Genomic DNA, 22162 nt, shown 5'->3' with positions numbered 1-22162 from the left:
ATATTAAGAAAATAAAAATTGATAACCCGTGTATGATCACGGATGGCTTTTGCATGTTCCTATTCACCAGCTGTTTCTATTACTTTTTTGTGCAATGGCACTGGAGGAAAACAGATTATAATTTAATGGAAAGGGTACTGGGCTGAAGCGAAGGCAAAAATATATGTGTTTTTTTTCCCCCTCAGGAGATCCCTTTATTCTACCAAAGGGCACCAATGGATGAAGAGACAAGGCTAGCTGTTCCCGCAGACCTTGTTACTCATTCTTCATCCAAGAGAGACTGTCCTTTCAGGGCATCACCAGGCACAATGCATTTTGTGATACCAGTAACAAGAACACACAGGTGGCTATTCTGGCTCAGAAAAAAAGGCCACAGTCAAATCACCTAGAGCTCCTTCTCCAAAAGCAGCCACACGTGGACATGCAGGAGAGTAACAGCAAACCAAGCATATATAGAACACTTCCTCCTAGCACTGCCTCATTCTCTCATCGCTTTCGGGTCAGGGCTTTCCTGAGTTTGCTGTGGTTTTATCCATTTAGTAGTTGCCATGAAGTTTCCTCTTCCAGGGAGTCATCCAGTCTCCCTAGGAGTAGAAAGTACTCAGGAGAACATGAGCACCTTTGTAAGCTTCAAAATCCACTTCAGCAAGTTCTACATGTGTTACCCACTACATGAAGACACACCTTTCGGTATTTGTTTGGTATTTGGCTTCCACTAGCTTCATTTGATGGCTTCTAGTTCTTGTACTGGAAGACAAAATGAGCCATCACCACCTATCTGATTGTTCTATACCAGTCATAAGTCCGTAGACTGGGTATTATCTCAGCAGCTATACCACAGAGGATTTCATGTCCTGAAGCATCAAGGTAGAAAGCTGATATGTTGCACTAAATTTGGCCAACTGGACAGTGGCTTTTAGAAGTGGCTATTAGATTAGCTTTTGGGATGGATTGCATTTATTTACACATTTTTTCCAGTAAGGGAAGGAAGCTGTCTTCCTGCTTCACAGGATGTCAGAAGAAATAAGCACAGACAGTCTTAGGAAGGGAAAATGGAAGTGAATGCAGGGATATCCATGGGGAAGAGAGATTATAGGGTACTCAAGTATGACATAGAAACACATCTGCCTAAATCAGGTACGTATGTGTACACACTCACATAACACACACACAGATGCATGGGCAACATGACATCTACAAACACTGTTGTGAGCTGGAGGAAATGAGAAAGAGAAAAGTACGTTCTGAAACCCAGGCAAGCCGGCTTAGTGGGCTGGCATGCTGCATAACGGATCAAAGAGGAGCTGGAGAGAGAATGACTGTCAGCGCCATATGCTTACTAGGCCTTTCAGTTCTCTTTTATATTGTATTCCCTGAATCTTGCCCTTCTGCAGGTCTCACATTACAAGCATGCACCTTTCACAGGTGGCTTTCATCATCCCACCTGTAATGGCATCTGAACTATAAGGCAGGGCAGACAACCACACAGAGGATATGTCTGTGCACAATGAGCTAGGAACATCTCCAGTGCTCTGGTAAGGGAACAAACAAGCCAGCGTTGCTGGTCAGAGCCAGCAATACCCTCAAAGCCATGGAGGAGGAGAGTCAAAGTGAACTGTAACCTCATTCTGTTGCGGCAGAGGACTGCCTACAGAGCCTGAACAGGAGTCCAGCCACCACAATTCCTGTGAGGTGTTAAGGGCTGGGAACGTGGGAGAAGAAAGAAATGAAGAACTTGTCTTGTTTCTACATAAGAAACACTGAGTCAATTTCTAGGAAGCCCCTATGTAGACCTACCCAACCACAGCCAACCAGCTGAGCAAAGTGCTGAATGTGAACTCTTTGTGGTCTCTTTACCCATTTATTTCCACTTATTGTCTCACTTTGGATGAGGATGTGAACCATGGGACCCCCTGCTTTGAACCATGTTTTCTCTTCTGTGGTAACAATCTTTTCCCCGTACTTTCTCTCTTTTCGTTGTACTCTGCTCCAAACTAAGTTTTTCAGGTTGAATCATTTCTCTCTTTTTCAAATGACATGCCTCTTACTGATCAGGACAGGTGATAGACACAGGATAGTTTGGCACTGTGCCTCTTGTGAGCTGCCTCACTTGTTAACACTCCATGTGGAGTTTTCCCTTTCTCCCTGTCTTTAAAGATCAGGCTGGGTTTTCCCTGCTAGAAAGAAATGCTCTCATGTAGCTTTATGCAGTAGAAAAAGACTGCATCTGTAGTATGATTTCTCCACTCCAGAACCAGAGCATAACTGTAAGTCACATACACTTCTTACAGCATGGTTTGCCCTGAGTGTCTCTCTGAGCCACAGTCAGATGAGTGGTTTTTATTCTAATATGACTTTCTTATGGAGGTACCCTACTTCATGTGCAAATGTGCAACAGGGTCTGTGTCTTTCTATATGGCCTCATTAGCTTGCACATGTTAAGGTGAAAAAGTTAAGAGAGATCATATTATTCACCTTTTTTTTTTTTTAAACATCTTTTCCCTTATCAGAGGGTAAGGGCACACTTCTTCCCCAAAGAGACAAGGGATGCTTGAACATTGTTCACGCAGCAGGGGTAATAGGAACTAGATTCAGAGGATGCTTTTCTCTTAGCTAATTGCTCTCACTCTCAATAGATCCAGCATTTCCCAAGAGCAAGGGCTGGCAGAAAATTCTGGCTGCCTTCTTGAGTTTGATTTTATTTCAGAAGTCCACAAAGCAAAAATCTGAATCAGATCTAATTCTAATATCCTCACCTTTCCTGTTTCCTAACAGAATAACCCATGTGCTGGGCATCCTTGCAATCCAGTGTGCAGAAGGTCAGACAGTGCTGGAGGGCAAAAGCAAAGTGGAAAATAATCTTTCCTGAGCTGAGCATACTTTTCTGTCACGTAGTGAGCACACACTCTTCTAGACAGACTTATTTTATCTTCAGCTGTTAAAGCCACACTGTTAGACCAGAAGGATGTAACCCATATGTGCAATGAGCCAAGGAGACCCAGGATTTAACTGCATGACGCTATGCTGACTTCATTCTCCAGTTTTGTCTCAGCTGGTTCACACTAAGGTAAAACATATAACTTGGCTCTTATGTATATTATTTACTACCTTTTCAGCATCACACAATGGGAAAAATCTTCCCATTCCTCCTGCCTCTTCTTCCTGCAGCTTCCATTCTCTACTTTGCTCCTCTTTCCTCCCTGTATCTGTGCATTTCTGTTTCTCCCTGTTTTTCCTTCCTTGAAGCACTCCCAGTATCTAAGCTTCCTTAAGTTTTCTATTGTCACCTTCTTCCTTTGTTCTGTCCTCTTAAAGAACAGAATTGTTGTCATTGATTTTTTTTTAAGTGTCACCACTAGTGTTCAGAGTGAACATTTGCTACATAATGGTGGGATGAGGCGAGTTTCTGTATTATCATCTCAGGCTGCCTGGAGATTCAGATTGATGTCATTGCAAAGGGCCACACTTGTAAAGCTTTCTTTACCGCCATGCGGAATTGCAACTTATTTTAAAAATCAATAACATAATCGCTTTTGCAGAACCTTAGTGTATGATTTGTGCTACCACAGTACTGGGCCAAGAATTTGACCACACTACTGGAAACTATTAGCCACTGTCTGACCATCTGAAAATGCTGCTCTTACAGCTAGTTAAAAGTAGCTCTCAGTTTTGTTCTGGGACCTCCGAAGTTGGAGGTGTCTAAGGCGTACCTGAAGGGTTTGTACATCAGGTATTTTCTAGACTGTGTCCCTGTTCTGGGAACTTTTGGACCTTGAGAAAATCTGGAGTATCTGTTGATGATGCAGCTTTTGATGGAGAAGTGGGCAAATGGCTCTTTGGGCGGGAGGAGGGCAGAAGCTGTTCAACTAGGGAATGCGCTGGGAGCACTGGAGTGGGAATGAGAGAGGGAGGGTGCGGGGAGTAGGGTGGGTGCAGGGAGTTACTCCTCTGTCTGAATAGAGCTAGGTTCTTGCTGTGAACAGAGGGATGGCCTCCCTCAGCCTCCTGATACTGAGAGGCACTTCACTTTCCTGTCCCTGCTGAAGCAAGGTGCCCAACAGTAGAAACTACTTACCTGATAACTGCTGCACTGAAGGCTGGTCATGTGTGCTTAACAACTGTGCCTGAATGGTTTCTACTACCCTCTTAAAACGACGGCTTGGACCTGTGAGGAGAGAAGAGGCATGCATGGCTGTGAGAGCAGCAGAAGCCAAATCCCCAGATAACACAGGTTGGAGGGAAAGGATCACAAACATTTTCCCTTCAGTCCTGTCCCCAAGAGTGTATGCCAGCATAGCTGTACTTCAGCTGAAGGCACAACTTTGAAGAACTATTATACAGTCCCCCCATGTTAACAGGGACTTTGCAATGCTACACTCAACAAGAAGAAGGATGGGTTTTGGGCTCCTTTTGTAAAGACAGGCAAGTGTTTTATTATTATTATTATTATTTTAATTTTTGTTATTTACTTTTAACCCCTGTGTGGAGCACATGATGAGCCAGGAAAAAAGGGTGATTGCACATTTCTGTAAGAAAGGAATCAGTGGCATCATAGTGCCCAGGTGAGATAGTGAGACCTTTGAGTGAAACAAGGAGGTACTTCAAATCTGATGCACAGAGCAGCTATGTTAGCAACAATTGTAGTGGTGGCAACTTCACCTCTTTGGGAATCTCTTGCCCTCCCAAGCATGTCTATCACTACCAATACCATTCTTGTTCCCAGTATCCTCCTTTTACCCACTGTATGGATCTTTCCCCTGGAAGACCTCTCTTTGCAGGCTTCCATATCAGCAAGGACAGAGACAACTTGCACCCATGTTAGAGCTTTGCCATGGTTACCTGATAAGAGTGTGAAAGTGACAGAATAAATCCCGTTCTCCTTCTGCGCCTCTCCCCCTTCTGTGTACGTTATGTCCACCTGGAACTTCACTGGCTTCTGGAAGACAGCAGGACCTCCTGTGGACTTGTATTCTGCACGGAAACTTGTCTGGGAGATGACACTGTGACTGAGGCTTGGAATCTGAAACAGGTTGGCAGAAGATAGTAGAACCAGCTCAAAAAGGGTACAATTGCAAAGTTCAGTTTACAGCAATACGTATTTCCAGAATGTGTATGATTTGCTAGATTTGCTTCTGGACTTGAATTTGTAATATTTAGGGCATTCTTGTGAGATCAGTAAGAGTGTAGATTGCTTGGCACCACGCAAGAAGGCACTGTTCCTTAAAGGAATGACCTAAATTTAAAGGATAAATACTGATGGAATATCCAGCATGCTCATAAATTCCATGCTGCATAGCTTCATACACTGAGTCTTTCTTTTCCTGCTCATCTGCCAGTTTTGAGAAATGCCTTTTGCTTTGGTGAGAAGTGATATTAAGGGAGGGACTAGAAAAGTCAGTGAGATATGACTGGATATAACAACAACCTGAGCAGCCTGGTCTGATCTCATAGCTGATCCTGTTTTGAGCAGGAAGTTGGACTATAGACTTCCTTAAGTAATTTCCAACCTCAGTTGTTTGGTGATTCTGTGCTGTCAAAGAAACATCGGGACAAGAAGCAGACACTTAGACAAGTTTCTGGGATATCCACAGGGACAGCATGCCTGCTATTAACTTACGCAAATCACAATTCCTATCAATATGTAAAACAATTTTGAGAAGCTTTCTGGTGTTATCCAATATCTGTATCATCACAGCTGTGGCAGAACTTCACAACTGCCTAATTTTCAAGCAGTCACGATTCACAGATCCTATTAGAATTTAACATACCCTCATATTCTATTTATTGTTTCACAAAAGACAAGATTTTCAAAAAATCCCCCAAACACTTGGAAATCTGACCTCAAATTTTGGAGGAAAAATCACAGATGAATTCTGAAGAAGAAGCTTACAGACTTACTTAGCAGGCTCTTACAATACATTTAATTTGAAGTTGGCTGAAAGGTGATTCACAGGGTTTGCACACAAATCACCGCATCACACCTCGCACCACACATGTAGGGTATGCACAGGATCACTAACTTAAGCAGTAATGTACACTATGCTATACTAAACCCACAAGCATAGCTAAATACAGGGTAGAGTAACATAGCTGCTTCCAACCAGTCTGAGATAGATAACAGTGTTTGATGGATGTTACTATACTGCACTCACTCCCTGTATGCCTGTACTGTGTATGAACAGTTAAAAGGATTACAGCTGCTTTTTAAGAAATTCATTGTAGCATCACAGAGAATAAAAAGAAGAGCAATATTTTGTGGAAAATAACACCAATTCAACAAACAATAAAATAAATTAAACTGTCTTCTTTTAATACTATTTGAAAAAAAGTGTCATTATGCTTTAAAAACCCTTGAATTGAAAAATCTGTCAAATCAAGTTTACTCTGCCGACCTTTTTCTTCACTGGTACTTCTAAATGGTGAGAATAAGGAGGTTCTGTAGGAAAAAAAAAAAAAAAAGGACATTTTCTCTGCTCACACAGCAGACTTTCTTAGATTGTAAATAAAGAGCATCTGTAACAACTGATACTCTCCTCAACAGAAGAAATTACCCTTCTATCTGCCGTAAAGCACAGAAGAGGAGATCTAAAGTAATAAATGCAGGTGTGAGACAGGCTTTTTGTCTGATTAAAGTGGTGGAGGGCATACACAGGGAGGCCCAGTCTTTTGCACAGATGGTGACTGCAAGATAAGTGTGACAAAGCAGCAAATCAATGTCGTGATACTGCATTGCCAGTGTGCTCTAACTGCACTGGTATTCCAAACACTGGTAACCCGGAGACCCTGGCAAGAAGGTTGAAAACTTTTCTCACCTTATAAGAGTACTTTCTATAGTTAGAAATTTTGACAGAGTACGGTGGAGGCCTGAATTAATATGATGCATAATTTAAATACACAGAGGATGCATTTGAAGGAGCAGAGACCCTGCCCAGTAACATATGGCACAAGGAGGCCTTGGTCTCACCAATGAGCAATGCCTCCAACAGGCAGTTGGGCTGACTTACCGAGAGGAAAGCGTGGACAATATCAGCCTTAATGGAGCTTAGTGGTTTGTCCTTAATGACCACAAAAATCTGTTCTTCTTTCTCCAGGTTGATGAAGTTACCAAACCAGGATTTTTTGGCAAGCCTGATGTGATGAAAAGAAAGAGATGGTTTAGAATATTGAGTACTATTTCTTAGATTTCCCAGCTAGAAAAAAAAAAAAAAAACACCTGCAAAAGAAAGTATTGATAACACCCCAGATGTGATATTACAATAGGTGGCTCACAGTCAGAGAACATCCCGCTCACTTAGTGAAAACTGTTAAAATAATGGTCCAGTCATTGCAACTCTGGCAGCAGGTGTGACCAACAATCTAAAACCAGGAGTAACTCTTCTATAAAGTCAATATACCAATTAATACTCCACACATACAATTCACATAAATCTGGGGACATATTTCTGAAATGTCTCCAAGGATCTCTCCATTTTTTGGTGACAATATGTGGATGCTGTCAACATAGGGATTTAAGTTCCCTCCTGCCCAGTTTCAACACTTTTTGTGTTCTCAGACTTCAAAAGTTCCATTTCCAAAGGTGTCCTCTTGTACTGACAGTACAATCATATGATCTGGCTTTTTAAAGCAAACTAGAGGTTTCACTGGGCCTCCAACCTGTCAGAAAGTAAAATCTACTCCTACCCAGAGGGCCAGGACAAACATGGTCCCATTCATTAGTCCCATTCAAAATCTTTCTAAATGAGCAAACTCTGGAAAAGAAGGAATTTTCAGTACTAAGAGAGAAGATATCAGAACCACAGAAAACACAGCTCAGGCTTTCCACTGATAGCAATCCAACTCTACAGCTCCTTTCAGCATCAGATGTCGGTTTCATCATAAAATGAAACTGCCTTTTTCACACTGATCATATAAGCAAATGTTTGATTTTGCTTATTGTTTTACCATTGCAGTGCACTTTGTTGAAATTCACTTTCAAGTTAAACAGGCTAAAGTGAAAATAGGGCAGGTATGTTACTGAGAGAAACTACCCAGAGCTTGGAGGTAACACCTCTGAAAGTTAATGTTTTGAGGGGAGAGAAGATGCTGTCAGCCATGATATGTGGGCAAAGAATTGCTGGACCAAGCTAAGTCCAGGAAAAATTCCAATGAAATCTGCCATGTTCTAGCAGAGAAGAATTTAGCATGAATAAGTCAGAGATTAAAAGACCTGCCTTCAAAAGAGTGCAGGTTTTTTCCTCTAGAGGGTATTTTAAAAAGCCAAGCAATAGGCTTCCACGTTTAGTGGACATTCGCCACTCAACAGAAGAAGACAACCTGCAGTTGAAGAAGAATGAGGAAGGGTAGAATGAGAAAGGGCAGAGATGAGAAGAGAAAGGAGTATGGAAACATCACAACTGGAGAACAGCTCGGTTGTGCACATAATCATTTGATGCCACCTATTACGGGCATTGGAAGGTAAGAGAACAAAAAGATTCACTTGCAATTTGGTAAACCACCATTCCCCACTCAATTAAAGTGGGCTGGAAAACTGTCACTCCCTAAAATATTCATAGGCAGCTGTAATTAAGCCAGTGAGCCAAAGATTAGCATAGGGAGCAGTAAAGAGAAAGGGCCTCTCATTTAAATGGGTCGTTAAGGAGCCAGGGTTAGAGTGTGAAAGGAAATTACATACTAATTAGCTCATGTGTCTCACACACACCATAACAACTCTGCAAGCCCCTGGAGAGCTGGGGCAATAGCTCCCTGCATGTAAAGGGTCTATGGTAATTAGTAAATTTGCACCTGGTTATCCATCTAAAATGTCTGGTTCTCTTAGGCTTGGATCTATCATATTCCGAACAGTGCTTGGCTACTGGGACTCCAGGGGCCCAGTGCATGTCACACATTCTCCTTGGAAGCTGGGCCTAGAAACAGTGTGAATATTTAACTGCAGATCTGCCATCTATTACTTTTTATATTTTTATTTTCATTAATGATTTTGTGGGAACTTCATTTATAGATAGGTTAAAAGAGCCCCAGAACACAGGGAGGTTTTCTGCTGTTCAGTGTGGAAACTTGGTCTAGAGTCTACAGAGTCAAGGTGGGCTCTTTACTTTGGCAAGGTTATACATACTAATACTGACTCTGATAGCCTGGGCTGTGCTCCAGATTGCAAATACCTGGAATTCAGGACATAATTTTGCTGGTGTTGCGTGAGATTTCATAGACGAAATATTCTGTAAGCAGCTGTGAGAAGTCTCACAATCGCTAGCTCTTGCTCTCATGGGGGACTTCAACTTACCAGATGTTTGCTGGAAATACAGCAGAAACAAAACAGTCTAGGAGGTTTCTGGAGTGTGTGGGAGATAGCTTCCTGAGAGCTGGTAAGTGAGCCAACTCAGTAAGGTGTCCTGCTGGACCTTTTCTTTGTGAACAGAGGACATGTGGGTGATGTGAAGGTTGGAGGCCACCTTCGGTACAGTGATCATGAATTAACAGGTTTTGATTATTGGAAAAGTAAGGAGAGGGTTTAGCTTCCAGAGAGCAGATTTGGTCTCTTTAGAAAACTGGTTGGCAGAGTCCCTTGAGAGACAGTCTTGAAGGGCAAAGGAATTCAGGAAGGCTGGACACGTTTCAAGAAGGAAATCCTGAAGACACAAGAGCATGCTGTCTCCATGTGCTAAAAGATGAACCAGTGGGGAAGAAGACCAGCCTGGATGACCAGACAGTTTTGGCTAGAGCTCAGGAAAAAAAAAAAAAAAAAAAAAAAGAGGAAGAGTTTATGACCTTTGGGAGAAGAAGCAGGCCGCTCAGGAAGCCTACAAAGATGTTGAGGCTGTGCACGGAGAAAATTAGAAGGGCCAAGGCCCAGCTTGATCTCAGTCTGGCTACTGCCATTAAGGATAATAAGAAATATTTTCGTAAATACATAAACAAGAAAAGATAGACTAAGGAGAATCTTCCTCCTTTATTGGATGTGGGAGGAAACATAGTGACAAGGGATGAAGAAAAGGCTGAGGTACTTAATGCCTTCTTTTCCTCAGTCTTTAGTAGTAAGACCAGATGTTCTCTGGGTACCCACCTTCCTGAGCTGGTAGGTAGGGACAGGGAGCAGAATGGAGCCCTCATAATCCAAGAGGAAATGATCAGTGACCTGCTACACCACTTAAATGTACACAAGTCTACGGGGCCTGATGGGATCCACCCGAGGGTACTGAGAGAGCTGGCAGAAGTGCTCACCAAGCCACTTTCTATCATTTATCAGCACTCCTGGCTAACAGGAGAGACCCAGGGAACTACAGGCCTGTCAGTCCGGCCTTGGTGCCAGGGAAGCTCATGGAACAGATTATCTGGGGTGCCATCAGGTGGCACTTACAGGACAACCACGTGATGGGCCCAGTCAGCATGGGGTTACGAAAGGCAGGTCCTGCTTGACTAACCTTATCGCCTTCTATGATGAGGTGACACACTTAGTGGATGAGGGAAAGGCTGTGGATGTGGTCTAGCTAGATTTTATAGCTAGATTTTATAAAAGCTTTTGACACTGCTTATCATTCTTCTCCAGCATTCTTCTGGAGAAACTGGCTGCTCATGGCTTGGATGGTTGTACACTTCTCTGAGTAAAAAAATGGCTGGGTGGCTGGGCCCAAAGAGTCATAGTGAATGGAGTTAAATCCAGTCGGTGGCTGGTCACAAGTGGTGTCCCTGAGGGCTCAGTTATTGGGACTAGTTCTCTTTAATATCAGTTATCTGGACGAGGGGATGGAGTGTACCCTCATTAAGTTTGCAGACAACACCAAGCTAGGCACAAATGTTGATCTGCTTGAGGGCAGGGGTGGTCTGCAGAGGGATCTGGATAGGCTGGACAAATGGGCTGAGGCCAACGGGGTGGGGTTCAACAAGGGCAAGTGCTGCATCCTGCACATGGGGCCCAACAATCCCACGCAATGTTACAGACTGGGGGAACAGTGGCTGGAAAGCTGTCCAGTGGGAAGGGACCTGGGGGGATTGGTCGACAGCTGGCTGAATATGAGCCAGTGGTGTGCTCAGGTGGCCAAGAAGGCCAACAGCATCATGGTTTGTATCAGAAACAGTGTGGCCAGCAGGACTCTGTGGGCCTCTGTGCTTTGTCTTTCTCCAAACCCTAACCCTAGTCAGCATCCAGGACCAACACCTACCTCACTTAGGGCTCCCAGGAAATACTGCTCAAAACAGAAGGCTTTTTGTGTGTATCTACTTCTTTGGCAGCCCTTTCACAGCCCCAGTCAGAAGTGTAGCCTTTACTTTATCTTTCTCCAAACCCTAATCCAAATCTTTTCTCCTTGAAATTGGCAGAACTAATTGTGCTTGTACACACAGGGCATAATTCCACTGAAGAACATGCAATAGCTTCAGATTAAAATCACGCAATTAAGGTTTCCCTCCTGACAGGGCTTGCTAAGTGCTACTAACTTGGAATAACACAAGTATGAATTGAACATCTTCAGCATCGCCTTAGAAAATCACACTGTAAGCAGTGAAAAAAGTACTTCCAATTAAAAAGCTCCTCTTGTGATGAGAAGCCTCGTAAGGGAGAGGCAGGTAAGAGACATGGAAGGGAGGCTGGGTACATAGATTACTCTAGGGAATCTAACCAGTTGTCCAGTTGATGAAAAAAGCAAATAGATTAGCATGAAAATAGAGGCTACTGCTTTATTACTTCACACTGAATTTCTTACTGTTATAATGCTGTTCCATTATCTACTTTTGGAGTGTCTGACTGTTTCACCTTTGGAGAGCCTCACTGTCCCTGGGTGCGCGGATCTATAACCTCCAGAAGTTCACTTGCTTGGCATAAATAATAGCATTTCTTTTTCATGTGAGAAAGAATAATATTATCCAGACATGTCAAAGTTTATTACCTAAACATCAGGTTTGTTAAATGAATGTCAGTCATTAAAGAATGCTGTACCACACCAAGGACATGCATTTTTATCACTCAACCCATGAGGTCAATAGAGCTCTTGATAAGGATATCTTATTTCTTACAGAAAGGAAGAAAATATCAGAAAAAAAAAAAAAAAGATATGTTGAAGTGGGCACTGAGCAACAAGACACCTACCATTAAAATAAAATCTAGTTCATTATTTTTTATGACTTTTATTATGTTTACTGGAGGGTGCAGCCCAACTGAACTCATTAATTTAGCAATTATACGGAAAAAGAAAAAAGGGCCTTAGGCTTTGACTTGCATCCAAACTGCCTCAAATGACAGACACTACTTCTGTATACCAGCTTTTAAAGGGTGAGTAGGAAGTACGGAAGCCAGTAAATTCGCAGAAGAACATCTACCAACACAGAGGGAAGGGACTTCATTTAGTGGCTTTTCTGCTTTAGCAGCCTTAAAAACAATTGAGATGAGAATATCACATATTTATTCTGTAAGGATATGTTTATTTTATGAAATTCTCTCATGCCCCTTGTTAGTAAATTCTCCAAAGTACTGAAAACACAATTTATTCCATTCTTCTTCCTGGATTTCTTTTACTAACCTTTGCTATTTCCTTACTTCTCCCTCTCCTTTTCCTTATTATCCCTCTCCATTCTACAGCATTAGAAATAGACCGCCCATCAGATACATGCCAGGTCTGGGAAAAGTTCTTAAGGCAATACCATTATCACCAATTAGAAAACTTTAGGCCCACAATTTTCATCTATGACTCATGAATATTTCACGCAAGTATCTTGACAAAAGGCCAAATTGTCTTGGTTGGCAGGGAAAGTCGATGGGCATTGGGTGCACAAACACAAGCTGTGAAAATAAAAAGGAATAATTTGGCATCTGTTGCATATATTAGGAAGTGTTTGGAGCAGCACTCTCTGGCAGGGACTTCCAAACCTGCCATGCAGTGACGCACATTTGTGCAGTGAAATGGTTGAAATGTACACTGACTTTAAGGAATGAGTCTGGTGAATATGAAACAGCTTCTGCACCTCCCAGTGTTGCTGCCCAGAATTAATACTGCATTTACTATCCAAGCTTAAGACTCCTTGGAATCATCCTAGCAGAGGCTTCTGCATGTTATCTTGAGGATGCAAGCTCTCATGTTCTAAGAAGACTTTTGATGGCATAGTTAGTGCCATTGTAAGCCATTGACTATCCTCAAGAGTCATCTGCTTGAGAATCAAATGGAAGAAGAGAATGGGAAGATGTTCCAAGACTAGGAAACTCAGCATGCCATGACTAAATGAGCTGCTTACTGGGAGACTGTTTTATCACCCACTGACACCACTGCCATTACTGAAGTACAGATTTTATTCAGGGTCTTTAGCAGAGGGACCATTTGACATCTGCATCCCACTTGTGAGATAACATATTACAGTCAGATACTGACTCAGAGCAGAAACAGCCACCCTATGACATTCAGGCAAGGAAATGACACTGGTAGGTGCTGGAAAAGAAGTAGCGTACTGGCAATTTACTTACTCTGGGGATGATTCCGGGGTTAAATTGGACATCTCCTCTGGTGTAGGTACTGCCCATGCATGCACAGCCAAAGAGAGGGAGGGAGAAAAGAAATCGAATCAGTACACCTTCCTTTTTCTGCTATTATAAAAATGAAAGACTTCTTACACCGTACCCTCTTTCATCTGCCCATTGACTGCAGATTAGTTCTGACATTTGAACATCGGTCATGTGTCCCTAGATCACTGTATATAAACAGGTGACGCATTTCAACCTACCCTTCCTTAAATCACTAGAAAATCTTGTGTTGGCTTCAATGGTTTCTGGTCCTGACCCAAACACTGTGCCAATCTGATTGCCTTACAACTTGTTTACTACTATTTCATGAGCCAATTCTCACAATTTATGTAATGGGCATTATCCAAAGTCTCTTTCAGTCACTGAAAATATCAGGAATCCCTGTGGAATTTTCTAACACGAAGTAGAAGTACAAGTCTGCCACACCAGGCCATTTGGATGCAGCTCAGTCACTGCTGCAACTCTCAGCAGTTCTCTGGCCAACTCTGAGACAATGTCCCTGACCATCACAGTCCAAAACCTAACTCTTCCACAGCTGTAATCCTCCTTTCTGAGAGGATCCTGTAAAAGCACAGGGCATTGGGATAGCTGCTGCTGCTATCTGAGGATAATACATGTGACTTCAGGTGCTCTTTGCCTGAATATGAAAAGCCACTTGGAGCTTGAAGAAGACAATTTTGCACATCTCAACACTCTAGAGACACTGAAAACTGAAACATGCCAGCAGAAATGAAAACACTGTTTTTGTATTAGGGCAATTTTTACACCAATTATCAAAGGAGGTATAAAAAGCACTAACCAACATCAAAGAAGCTGCACCTCAGAAAGACAATTTCAGCCTGTTGCCACTGGCCATCTTTTTGCAGCATAAGGCTCAGCCTGTGGCTGCAGAGAGGCAGCAGAGTACAGCCATAGGGGAAATATCAGGGCTCTAGGTTTGCTGGCAAAATAAGTGGTGAGCTGAAGATAAAATTTTCTTGTGTCCTAAGAACCAAGACAGGGATAGTAGGATCTGTACTGCTAGAGTGTGAAGAGGGCTCAGGAGATGCTGTTGGAGCAGGTGCAGTGGATTTACAGAGCCTGCTGACACACGCCTTGGGCTAGGGCTGCCTGACACTACCGCTCTCGATACCAATATTCAGTCCTTGCTACATTAAACTTGCAGAGCCACAGAGAGGCATCAAATTGCTACTGAATGGCTGCCCAAACCAGAACCACCCTGGTACATCAGGGCAGAGTACTCACCTTGCAATTTCCGGCGATGGAAGCGAGGAGACCCCAGGAAACTATTCTTGATTGAGTTGAGTCGTGTCCTCCATGGCATTCCTCCAATGCTGGGGCTGGATGGTGGTGTTGGGTTGGGTGTGCCTGCTGGGCTCTCCTTTGGCGTATGGACAGGTGTCCCCTTGGGGGTAGGGAGGGGACTTCCCCTTGGAGAGGGGTGAGGGGTGACCTGTATGATGGGGATAGATTTGGTGCTTGGGTCAGTACTAGAAGGGAGTAACCTAACAGGAGACATAGGGTTGGTCTGCAATTTAGGAACAGCCAGCTGCGGGTTAAAGCCGGCAGCAGGCGTGCGACCCTGAGCATTCTGCACAGGGGTGTTCTGGGAAGAGGGGGTGCTGGCATTGCTGGAAGGGAGTGGGTTGGATTTAGTTGACTGGAGTGGTTTTTCGGCCAATTTGCTCTTGGATGGCAAAGTCTGCGTCTTTGGGTTGGGCTGAAGTGCTGGCTTTGGTTGGAGTACATGTCCAGGCCTGGAGGCGTTCCTACAAGCATCAGGGTCCAAGGAGACTTGGGGTCGGGGAGAGAAAGGGAGGTCGGAGGTCTGAGGGGGGATGAAGAACTTTCTGATAGGCTACGAGACAGACGCAGAGTGTCCATGCACATCAAAAACAGTGAAATACGCATAGAGCGGGCGAGCAGAGAAAGGAAAGTCAGAAAAAAATCCATCCGAGTCACAAAGATGCATCATGTCACAAGGAGACACAAGAGATGGAGGTGAAGGGGTAGTGGGGGGGAGGGATTTTGCAAAGAAACAAAAACGAACAAACAAACAAAAAAACAAAAAAAAAAGACATGCAGTTAGCTGGGAACACAGCATAATCAACAACAGCAGCAGCGGCAGCAGCAAGAACAACAGTGTCATAACAGGCTTCATCTTATTAACCAACCACGTGTCAGCAAAGGAAAACAATGGAAAGAAAAGTAAAACAAAGGAAAAGTAAAATAAATAAATAATAATAATAATGAAAGAAATTAACCAAAAAAAAAAAAAAAAAGAAGAGAGAAATGCCATCTCTCTGGGATTGTTCTGATTGCCCTGCAGTGAGAGAAGCACAATGCCGTAGGGAGGTGAGGAAAGGGAAGAAGAACCACTCAAGCCACAGACAAATTGAGATGTGCCAAGAATGGGACCGCCTCTTTCAGCTCAAAGTGCCCACGTGCAAACCCAGTGGAGAGATGAAACTCAAAACAGGTGTGTGATACACACGGAGTGGTAGGCGATAAACACAGGTTACTGCACACACAGGTCAGAACCTCTGTCCCTCCTCTTTACCCCTGACTCTGGCTTAATGCACACATCAGATGTAGCCACCCTTGCAGAAAGAGGTGGGAAAGGGAGAGCGATGCCCTGCTGGCATCCACCCTCCTCCCCTGGATGGTTAAACCGCTCAGCGTCTGCTCGGGGACTTCGGAGAATGCAACACCCAGAGGAAAACACGACCTCAGGTTGGTGTTTAATTTGTGAACAGCTATAGCAAGAATTTCAGAGACGGCTGGAAAATTAATTTATCTGGGAAGAGATGGTATTTCCCATCAGACTTTATGCTTCTCCTGCAACATCCCTCATACCATCGGAGGACAGCTTAGTAATCAGGATTTTTGTCATAAAGTCACAGCAATATTTGATGTTAAGTCCCAATTCTGTGAAGGGGTACGGGGAACCACTGTTTGTAAGATATAGTTTAAAACAGAAAAAGACAATCGCAGTTCATAATCCACCAGTGAGTTATCAAAAATGGGATTATGAATGCTTTTTTTCCCCAAATAATAACATTTATACATGTTACAAGTGTTTTGGGAAAACCATTCCTGTGGAGTCAGCAAACAGCAATACACAGACTTGGGAGGACAGAAGCCTTTTTGAAGGATAGTGGGAAGTAAAAGTCACTTTGAAAACAAAAAGAATGTCCTTAAAAATATTGCTGTAAACATCTTAGATTACAAATACTAGCAGAGTTGTAATAACAGATTACTGCTCCAGCTCTTTAGCTTTGGTCTGCATTCACTTTCTGATTTTTATAAATTATTAACTATTATAAATTATTTATCACCTTTTATTATTATTATCCATTCTGAATGGATAGAAGCTCTAGCTAGGCACTGTCCAGATATGCCGTGTAAAGGTAATCTTGCCTCAATTGTCAGGTAAGCAAACTCACTAGTAAGTTTACTTTCTGGGTTTAATGGATTAACATAATGCTGCCATATTTAGAAAATGCAGAGATGTATTTAAAGCAATGTTTAAAATGGTTTGCATTAAAGTTTGCTAATGACTTTGAAGAGCTTAGGGTTTGGTCACTTAAAAGAGAATCACTAAATCAAAATATTTTTATTATTATTAGAATTGTAAAGATAAAACCAAGCCTCCCATTTTGGTCAGTTCTGATTACCAATGAGAAAGGAAGGGGAAAAGATAAGGGAAGTGGTTAATTTAGGGAAGTCGCTATCAGCATCTGACTATTAACCATTTGCAAATGACTCCAGCAGATATACGTCAAAGACTGTTGATCGCAAATGTTTCCTTGCAATTTTTATATCATATGAGTATGATGGTTTGAGAAACAAATTTGAAAGATACAAAGTCGAATTAATCTCCAACTTAATTCATTATGAATCTCTAGGGCGTCCTTAATTATCACATTTCTAGTAACATAACAAAGAACAAGATTAGGTCTGTCTTTCAGCTGGTGCAATGGGGAACTCCATTAGCAAGTTCTTCTGAGATTTAACAACTCTTAGTTGCTGTTGGATTCAATTGCTCATAGAACTTCACCTAAGCAGTGCATACAGTCAAATGTGTATTTGCTTTTTAAAGTATATTCTCTTTCAATAATCTAAGGTGCTATTCGAAGCATAGGTATGGACTTAAAAAGAAATAAATGATTTTTATTCCAGCATTACCTTTTAAGCTACAAACGTGACCTGTCTTAAAATGGTTATGATCTGCTGAAAATGCCATCTGGCTGCTAAATCCCTTTGAAGACTATTTAATCAACTGCCTATTAAGTAGTAATGTTAAGATACAGCAACTATGGAACAGATCTTGTCATCTTTATTCTTTGAGGTAGACCTACTGAGATGTCAGAAACTGATCCCAAGAGATCAATTAATGAGATCAAGTCTAAGGTTCACAGCTCTGGATGCTTATTTTGTGCAGAAAACTGGTTTTGCTTGTTTTCAGTACATTCTGCAGAAGCATGAGTTCTCAGACATCTGCTTCATTCCACTGCCATCCAGGAGGCCCCAGTGCAGAAACAAGGAAGGAAAGGAAATGGATCTTCACTGGTTCCTGGCATGTTAAAGGCGCAGGGGGAACTGCAAACATTTAGCTAGTTGCAAAATAGAGTAACAATTGATAGGAACCCAGAATGTTTCAGAAAAAAGTTCAGTCAAGCAAGGAGTTGGAAGCCTTATTAGCCTGCAAACTTACACTTGACCGTGTATTCATGTGAAAGAATTACACGCATTACTGGGGAATTACGATTTAAAATATTTGGAATACCAATGGTATCTTCATATAGATAAGAGAAGATCCATAGGTATATCCATACCCTAACACATGAAATATATTTGTGTCCAATGGGGGCTGGCACCTTCTCAGGAATTCCTGAAAAGTATGTGGAAAGCTCTGGGTCAGACATTGAGGTACCATGGATTGTGATAGCCCTATAGACTTTATGGTAAGCTCCAGCCTTTTTGTTAGGACTAAAGTCCTGAAGTGACTAAGTCAGCCTTGCCAGACACTAAGAATACTGAAGAAGTTATCAAGGTAGAGGCAGGCCTCTGTCACTGCACTTAGTAACAAATACCTTTGCAACAGATAGACTATCAACTATGTTTGATCAGCTGAGTATCAGTAGCTGGTTGACTCCAATTGAGTAAGGGCCTGTGGACATACCTCATTTATAGTGTTTGAGTGTTCCCATCTTAATTAGCCAACTTCTTACTTTCCCTTTAAATTTGCTGTTCCTCAAATCCATAAAACTTATTTTGTCTTACTTTCTAATCCAAGCTACTCTGGAAAACTGAATGGAGTTTATTGTAGCCAGCATGGCTTGCTGCTCTACTGTGACTTGATTGAAAGTGGCTGTGAAACAATTCCTGATATATGGTCTGAAACCATGCCGTCTACAGACTTCAGCTGGATATGGCAGTGTTTAGTCATAGCAATGTTATTCAATGCGCTTATGAGATTGAAAAAGGACAGGGGCACAGTGAGATCCCTGAAGTACCTCTAGCAGTGCAGGGAAAACGGGTGATAAATTATCTGCTTGGATTTGTAAATAACATTTCCCTCAACACCCATGAAAATTTACAAGCTGCTAAGGAAAAACAAAACATCCCAGCTAAGAGCCACAGCTCTGCAGCAACAGATGTCGAAAAGCATCAAGCATGTGTGAGTGAATTGGACCAACAGATCTTGAAGCAGCACCACTTACCCTTGGACTGCTGAGAGGACTGGTGGAGAGGCCAGATGATGCTCCGCTGATTGACCGAGACCTGAATGGACACAATAAGGAAAAAGGCCCTCAGAAAACTTAGACGAGTAATAACCCTGAACACCAGCCACCGCAGGCACAGGCATGAAGTGAAGAGAAGGAGGGAGGCTGTCACTGGAAAAGCACATGACTCTTTCCTCTCACTACTGTCGCATTTTGCAGTTGTCCTGCCCTCAAAGCAAAACTCTCCGAAATGCTGCTTGTTCAAGGAGGATACTGTAATCCCTTTTCACTGAGGGAGTTGCTACCTTCTTGGCCTTCAAGCACATGGGAACTACCACATCTGACCTGTGCAAGCTGAACTGCTGAATCTAAAAAGGACTGTCAAGATTCATGCTGGTGCTGAGGATTCTCTTCTGTGCAGTGCTGGTGGACACAGCATGAGATGTTCTCTGTCACAAGCAACACAGAAAGCCACTGTGTGTATAAGGCACAAGGGTGGGGGATTCCTTGAGATACTAAGGAAAAAATCAAATCTCCATTACCAAGATACATGATCATTTCCTGTGCAATAACTTCCCACTGAACTCAAAGCTCACACTGGCCTTTCCAGCTTCTCACTGCTGGACTTCACAGCTCTGCTCTCCACTAAGATTTCCTGGTGTTGCATTAAACAAGCCAGGTCTTCTCTGTGGATAACTAGTTCTGCTGTTGTTGATGACTACACTAATAACAGGATAACAGCCCAGGTGCCCTCAAAAAGAGGCCAGTTAACAAAGAATAAACTGTCCTACTTGCTGACAAGGTAACCTGTACTGTAATGCTCTTATGCTCTCCCACGAAGGCCACCTATGAAAAATGTCAGCTGTGGACAACAAAATATATGAATGTGCTATGCTGAACATGCTGAAAGGGCACAAGCCAAATACACAAACATTTCAGCAGAACAACTTTCCAGGAGGTAGGCTGCCCATTACAAAAAAAAGCACCCTCTGATTGACTGTAAATGAGTGAGCCCCAGAGGCAGCTGCTTTCTGTCCTTTTTTTTTTGTCCAAGACAATTGTCAGGAAGACTGAAATATCTTACAGGAGAGGACTTGGCTAAGAACCTAGCTGGCCAACCATCACTATGAAATATGTCAATTCAGCAAAACTACCAATGTTTCACCTATACTAAGAGCAGTGAAAGCAATTGCGTGCCTTCAGGTAACAAATATAACCAGTTGAAATCCTGTAGATGCTTGGAAAACACAGTGCATGTGTGGATGTGTATTCATGTGTGTCTGTGCATGTGTGTACACATACATTTATTTATAATGGACACAGGTCAGACAGTATCAATTTATACATGACAAGATATAAATAAATTTAGACCATGAACTGCCTCTATTTACTAAACTTTTAAACCTGGTAATAGAATAATAAAATAATTTTTTAAAAGTTTCTAAAATGTTCTCCCAGATGTATCCTCCTAAGTAAATTTGAGTAGCAGCATTATTAAAAAGTAAGTAAAACTGCATAAGAGGAGACATTTCCAAGGAAACAGTAAGTAAAACTGAACACAATGGTAGGTCCTATTCTCTCTGTATCCTCTGGAGAAACCATATACTGATGGCTTTTCTTCTATCTTATTTCAGTTTGTCCATCACAGTTAAGTAAAACCCAGAAGACTTGGCATGTCTTTTTGCCAGATGAAATCTAAATTTGTGCCACGAAAATCTGGGGCACTCATTCTATGCAGAAACTCCCCCCATGTACCCTGCTGCTGTCTGCCCATCACAGTACAGCAGACAAATACTACAAGCTCAGTCTTGGCATTCTTTTGCACTTGATTAAATCTGAATTTGCACCATCATCATCTGGGGCAGTGATAAAGATTTAAGGAAAGTAACTTTCAGGGGAAAACTGTCTGTTCCACTTTTGAGAGGCTATTTTATGTGCCTCTCCCATAACTGAGGTAGCTGAGTGCAATGCAAGTGTGTTGTGTATATAAGAACTCCATTTAGTTTAAATCTTCCTTGTATGAGTCATCAGGAAAAGCTTCTTCCAAACCATAAGTTACAAAAGGAGCCTAAAAATTACCTTGCACAAGATTTGGGAAGTATATAGGTGCCTGGAGATGCAGTAAAATACCTACTTAGGCATTTAAGTTCCACTAGGAGATGTTCCCACCAACACTTAATTTTGGTGGGAAGGTCCTCTCTGACACTCACCTGAATTCCAGGATACTTGATTAAAAGTTCCAATCTGCTATTTTCTCTTTGCAATCAGATGAGTTTCCAACAGTCCTGAATTCTCCCCTCCCAGCCCCACTGCCTCCTATTTTTTTTTTTTTTTTTACAAAAACGATCACACACATGGAGGGCAAAACAAGGCAGCCGCCCCTCCCAGCACCCAGTTCCTTATTGGAAACAATATTTGAAAAAGAGTTGCTGTGTACTGTGTTTTCATCCAGCCTAGGAGCCTGAGGTAGGGGACAGAAGAGAGAGTTAGTGTGAAATCCTCCTGGAAATGCATTCAGTATCCACATGATTGCTATCGAACAAGCTTTATTTCTGTTGCTGATTTACATGCAAAATACATAAGAAGTAGGTCTCATAGCAAATCTTAGTTTGTCCACACTGGAAATCGTATAGAGGAGCAGCGGAAAGAGTTTAAAGAATCATGGGTTAATTTTAAGTGGGTGAAAAGAGAGTTGTACATTTTCAAAACTTTTCCCCTTTATGAGAGCATGCTGGTATGGAATATGACAGCCAGACTGAGGAGTTCTTCCCTGCATCTTCTTCAATTTCATAAATCCCCCAGAATTTACCTTTATAAACGTGACACACTTTCCAATCTGGCTATAAAAACTCTGAACAGTAGCAGGTTCTATACTCCAGTACAAAAATGCTAACAAGCAAAAATGAGAGATTTTTCCTCCCAATAAGATCAT

At 42.3% G+C, this 22162-nt stretch overlaps 1 protein-coding gene across 3 annotated transcripts in view; it reads right to left on the bottom strand.

The window, feature by feature from the left end:
• BRSK2 (BR serine/threonine kinase 2) overlaps positions 1-22162 on the bottom strand; it is a 300200-nt gene that overhangs the window by 17981 nt on the left and 260057 nt on the right. For 2 of the 3 annotated variants that reach the window (XM_084520598.1, XM_084520599.1), the window contains exons 15-20: positions 19228-19288; positions 14747-14954; positions 13445-13493; positions 7005-7128; positions 4840-5020; positions 4076-4165 (exon numbers count right to left, since the gene is read on the bottom strand). In XM_084520598.1, the coding sequence (XP_084376724.1) occupies positions 4076-4165; positions 4840-5020; positions 7005-7128; positions 13445-13493; positions 14747-14954; positions 19228-19288 (713 nt within the window). Of the gene's footprint in view, positions 1-4075; positions 4166-4839; positions 5021-7004; positions 7129-13444; positions 13494-14746; positions 15360-19227; positions 19289-22162 lie in introns of all 3 variants that reach the window. The other variant, XM_084520597.1, reaches the window with a different exon arrangement.

Source organism: Aythya ferina, assembly GCF_964211825.1.
Source record: "Aythya ferina genome assembly, chromosome: 5".
NCBI lineage: Eukaryota > Metazoa > Chordata > Aves > Anseriformes > Anatidae > Aythya > Aythya ferina.
The sequence above is the reverse complement of the archived record's forward strand: the minus strand, read 5'-3'. Positions and strand labels throughout refer to the sequence as shown.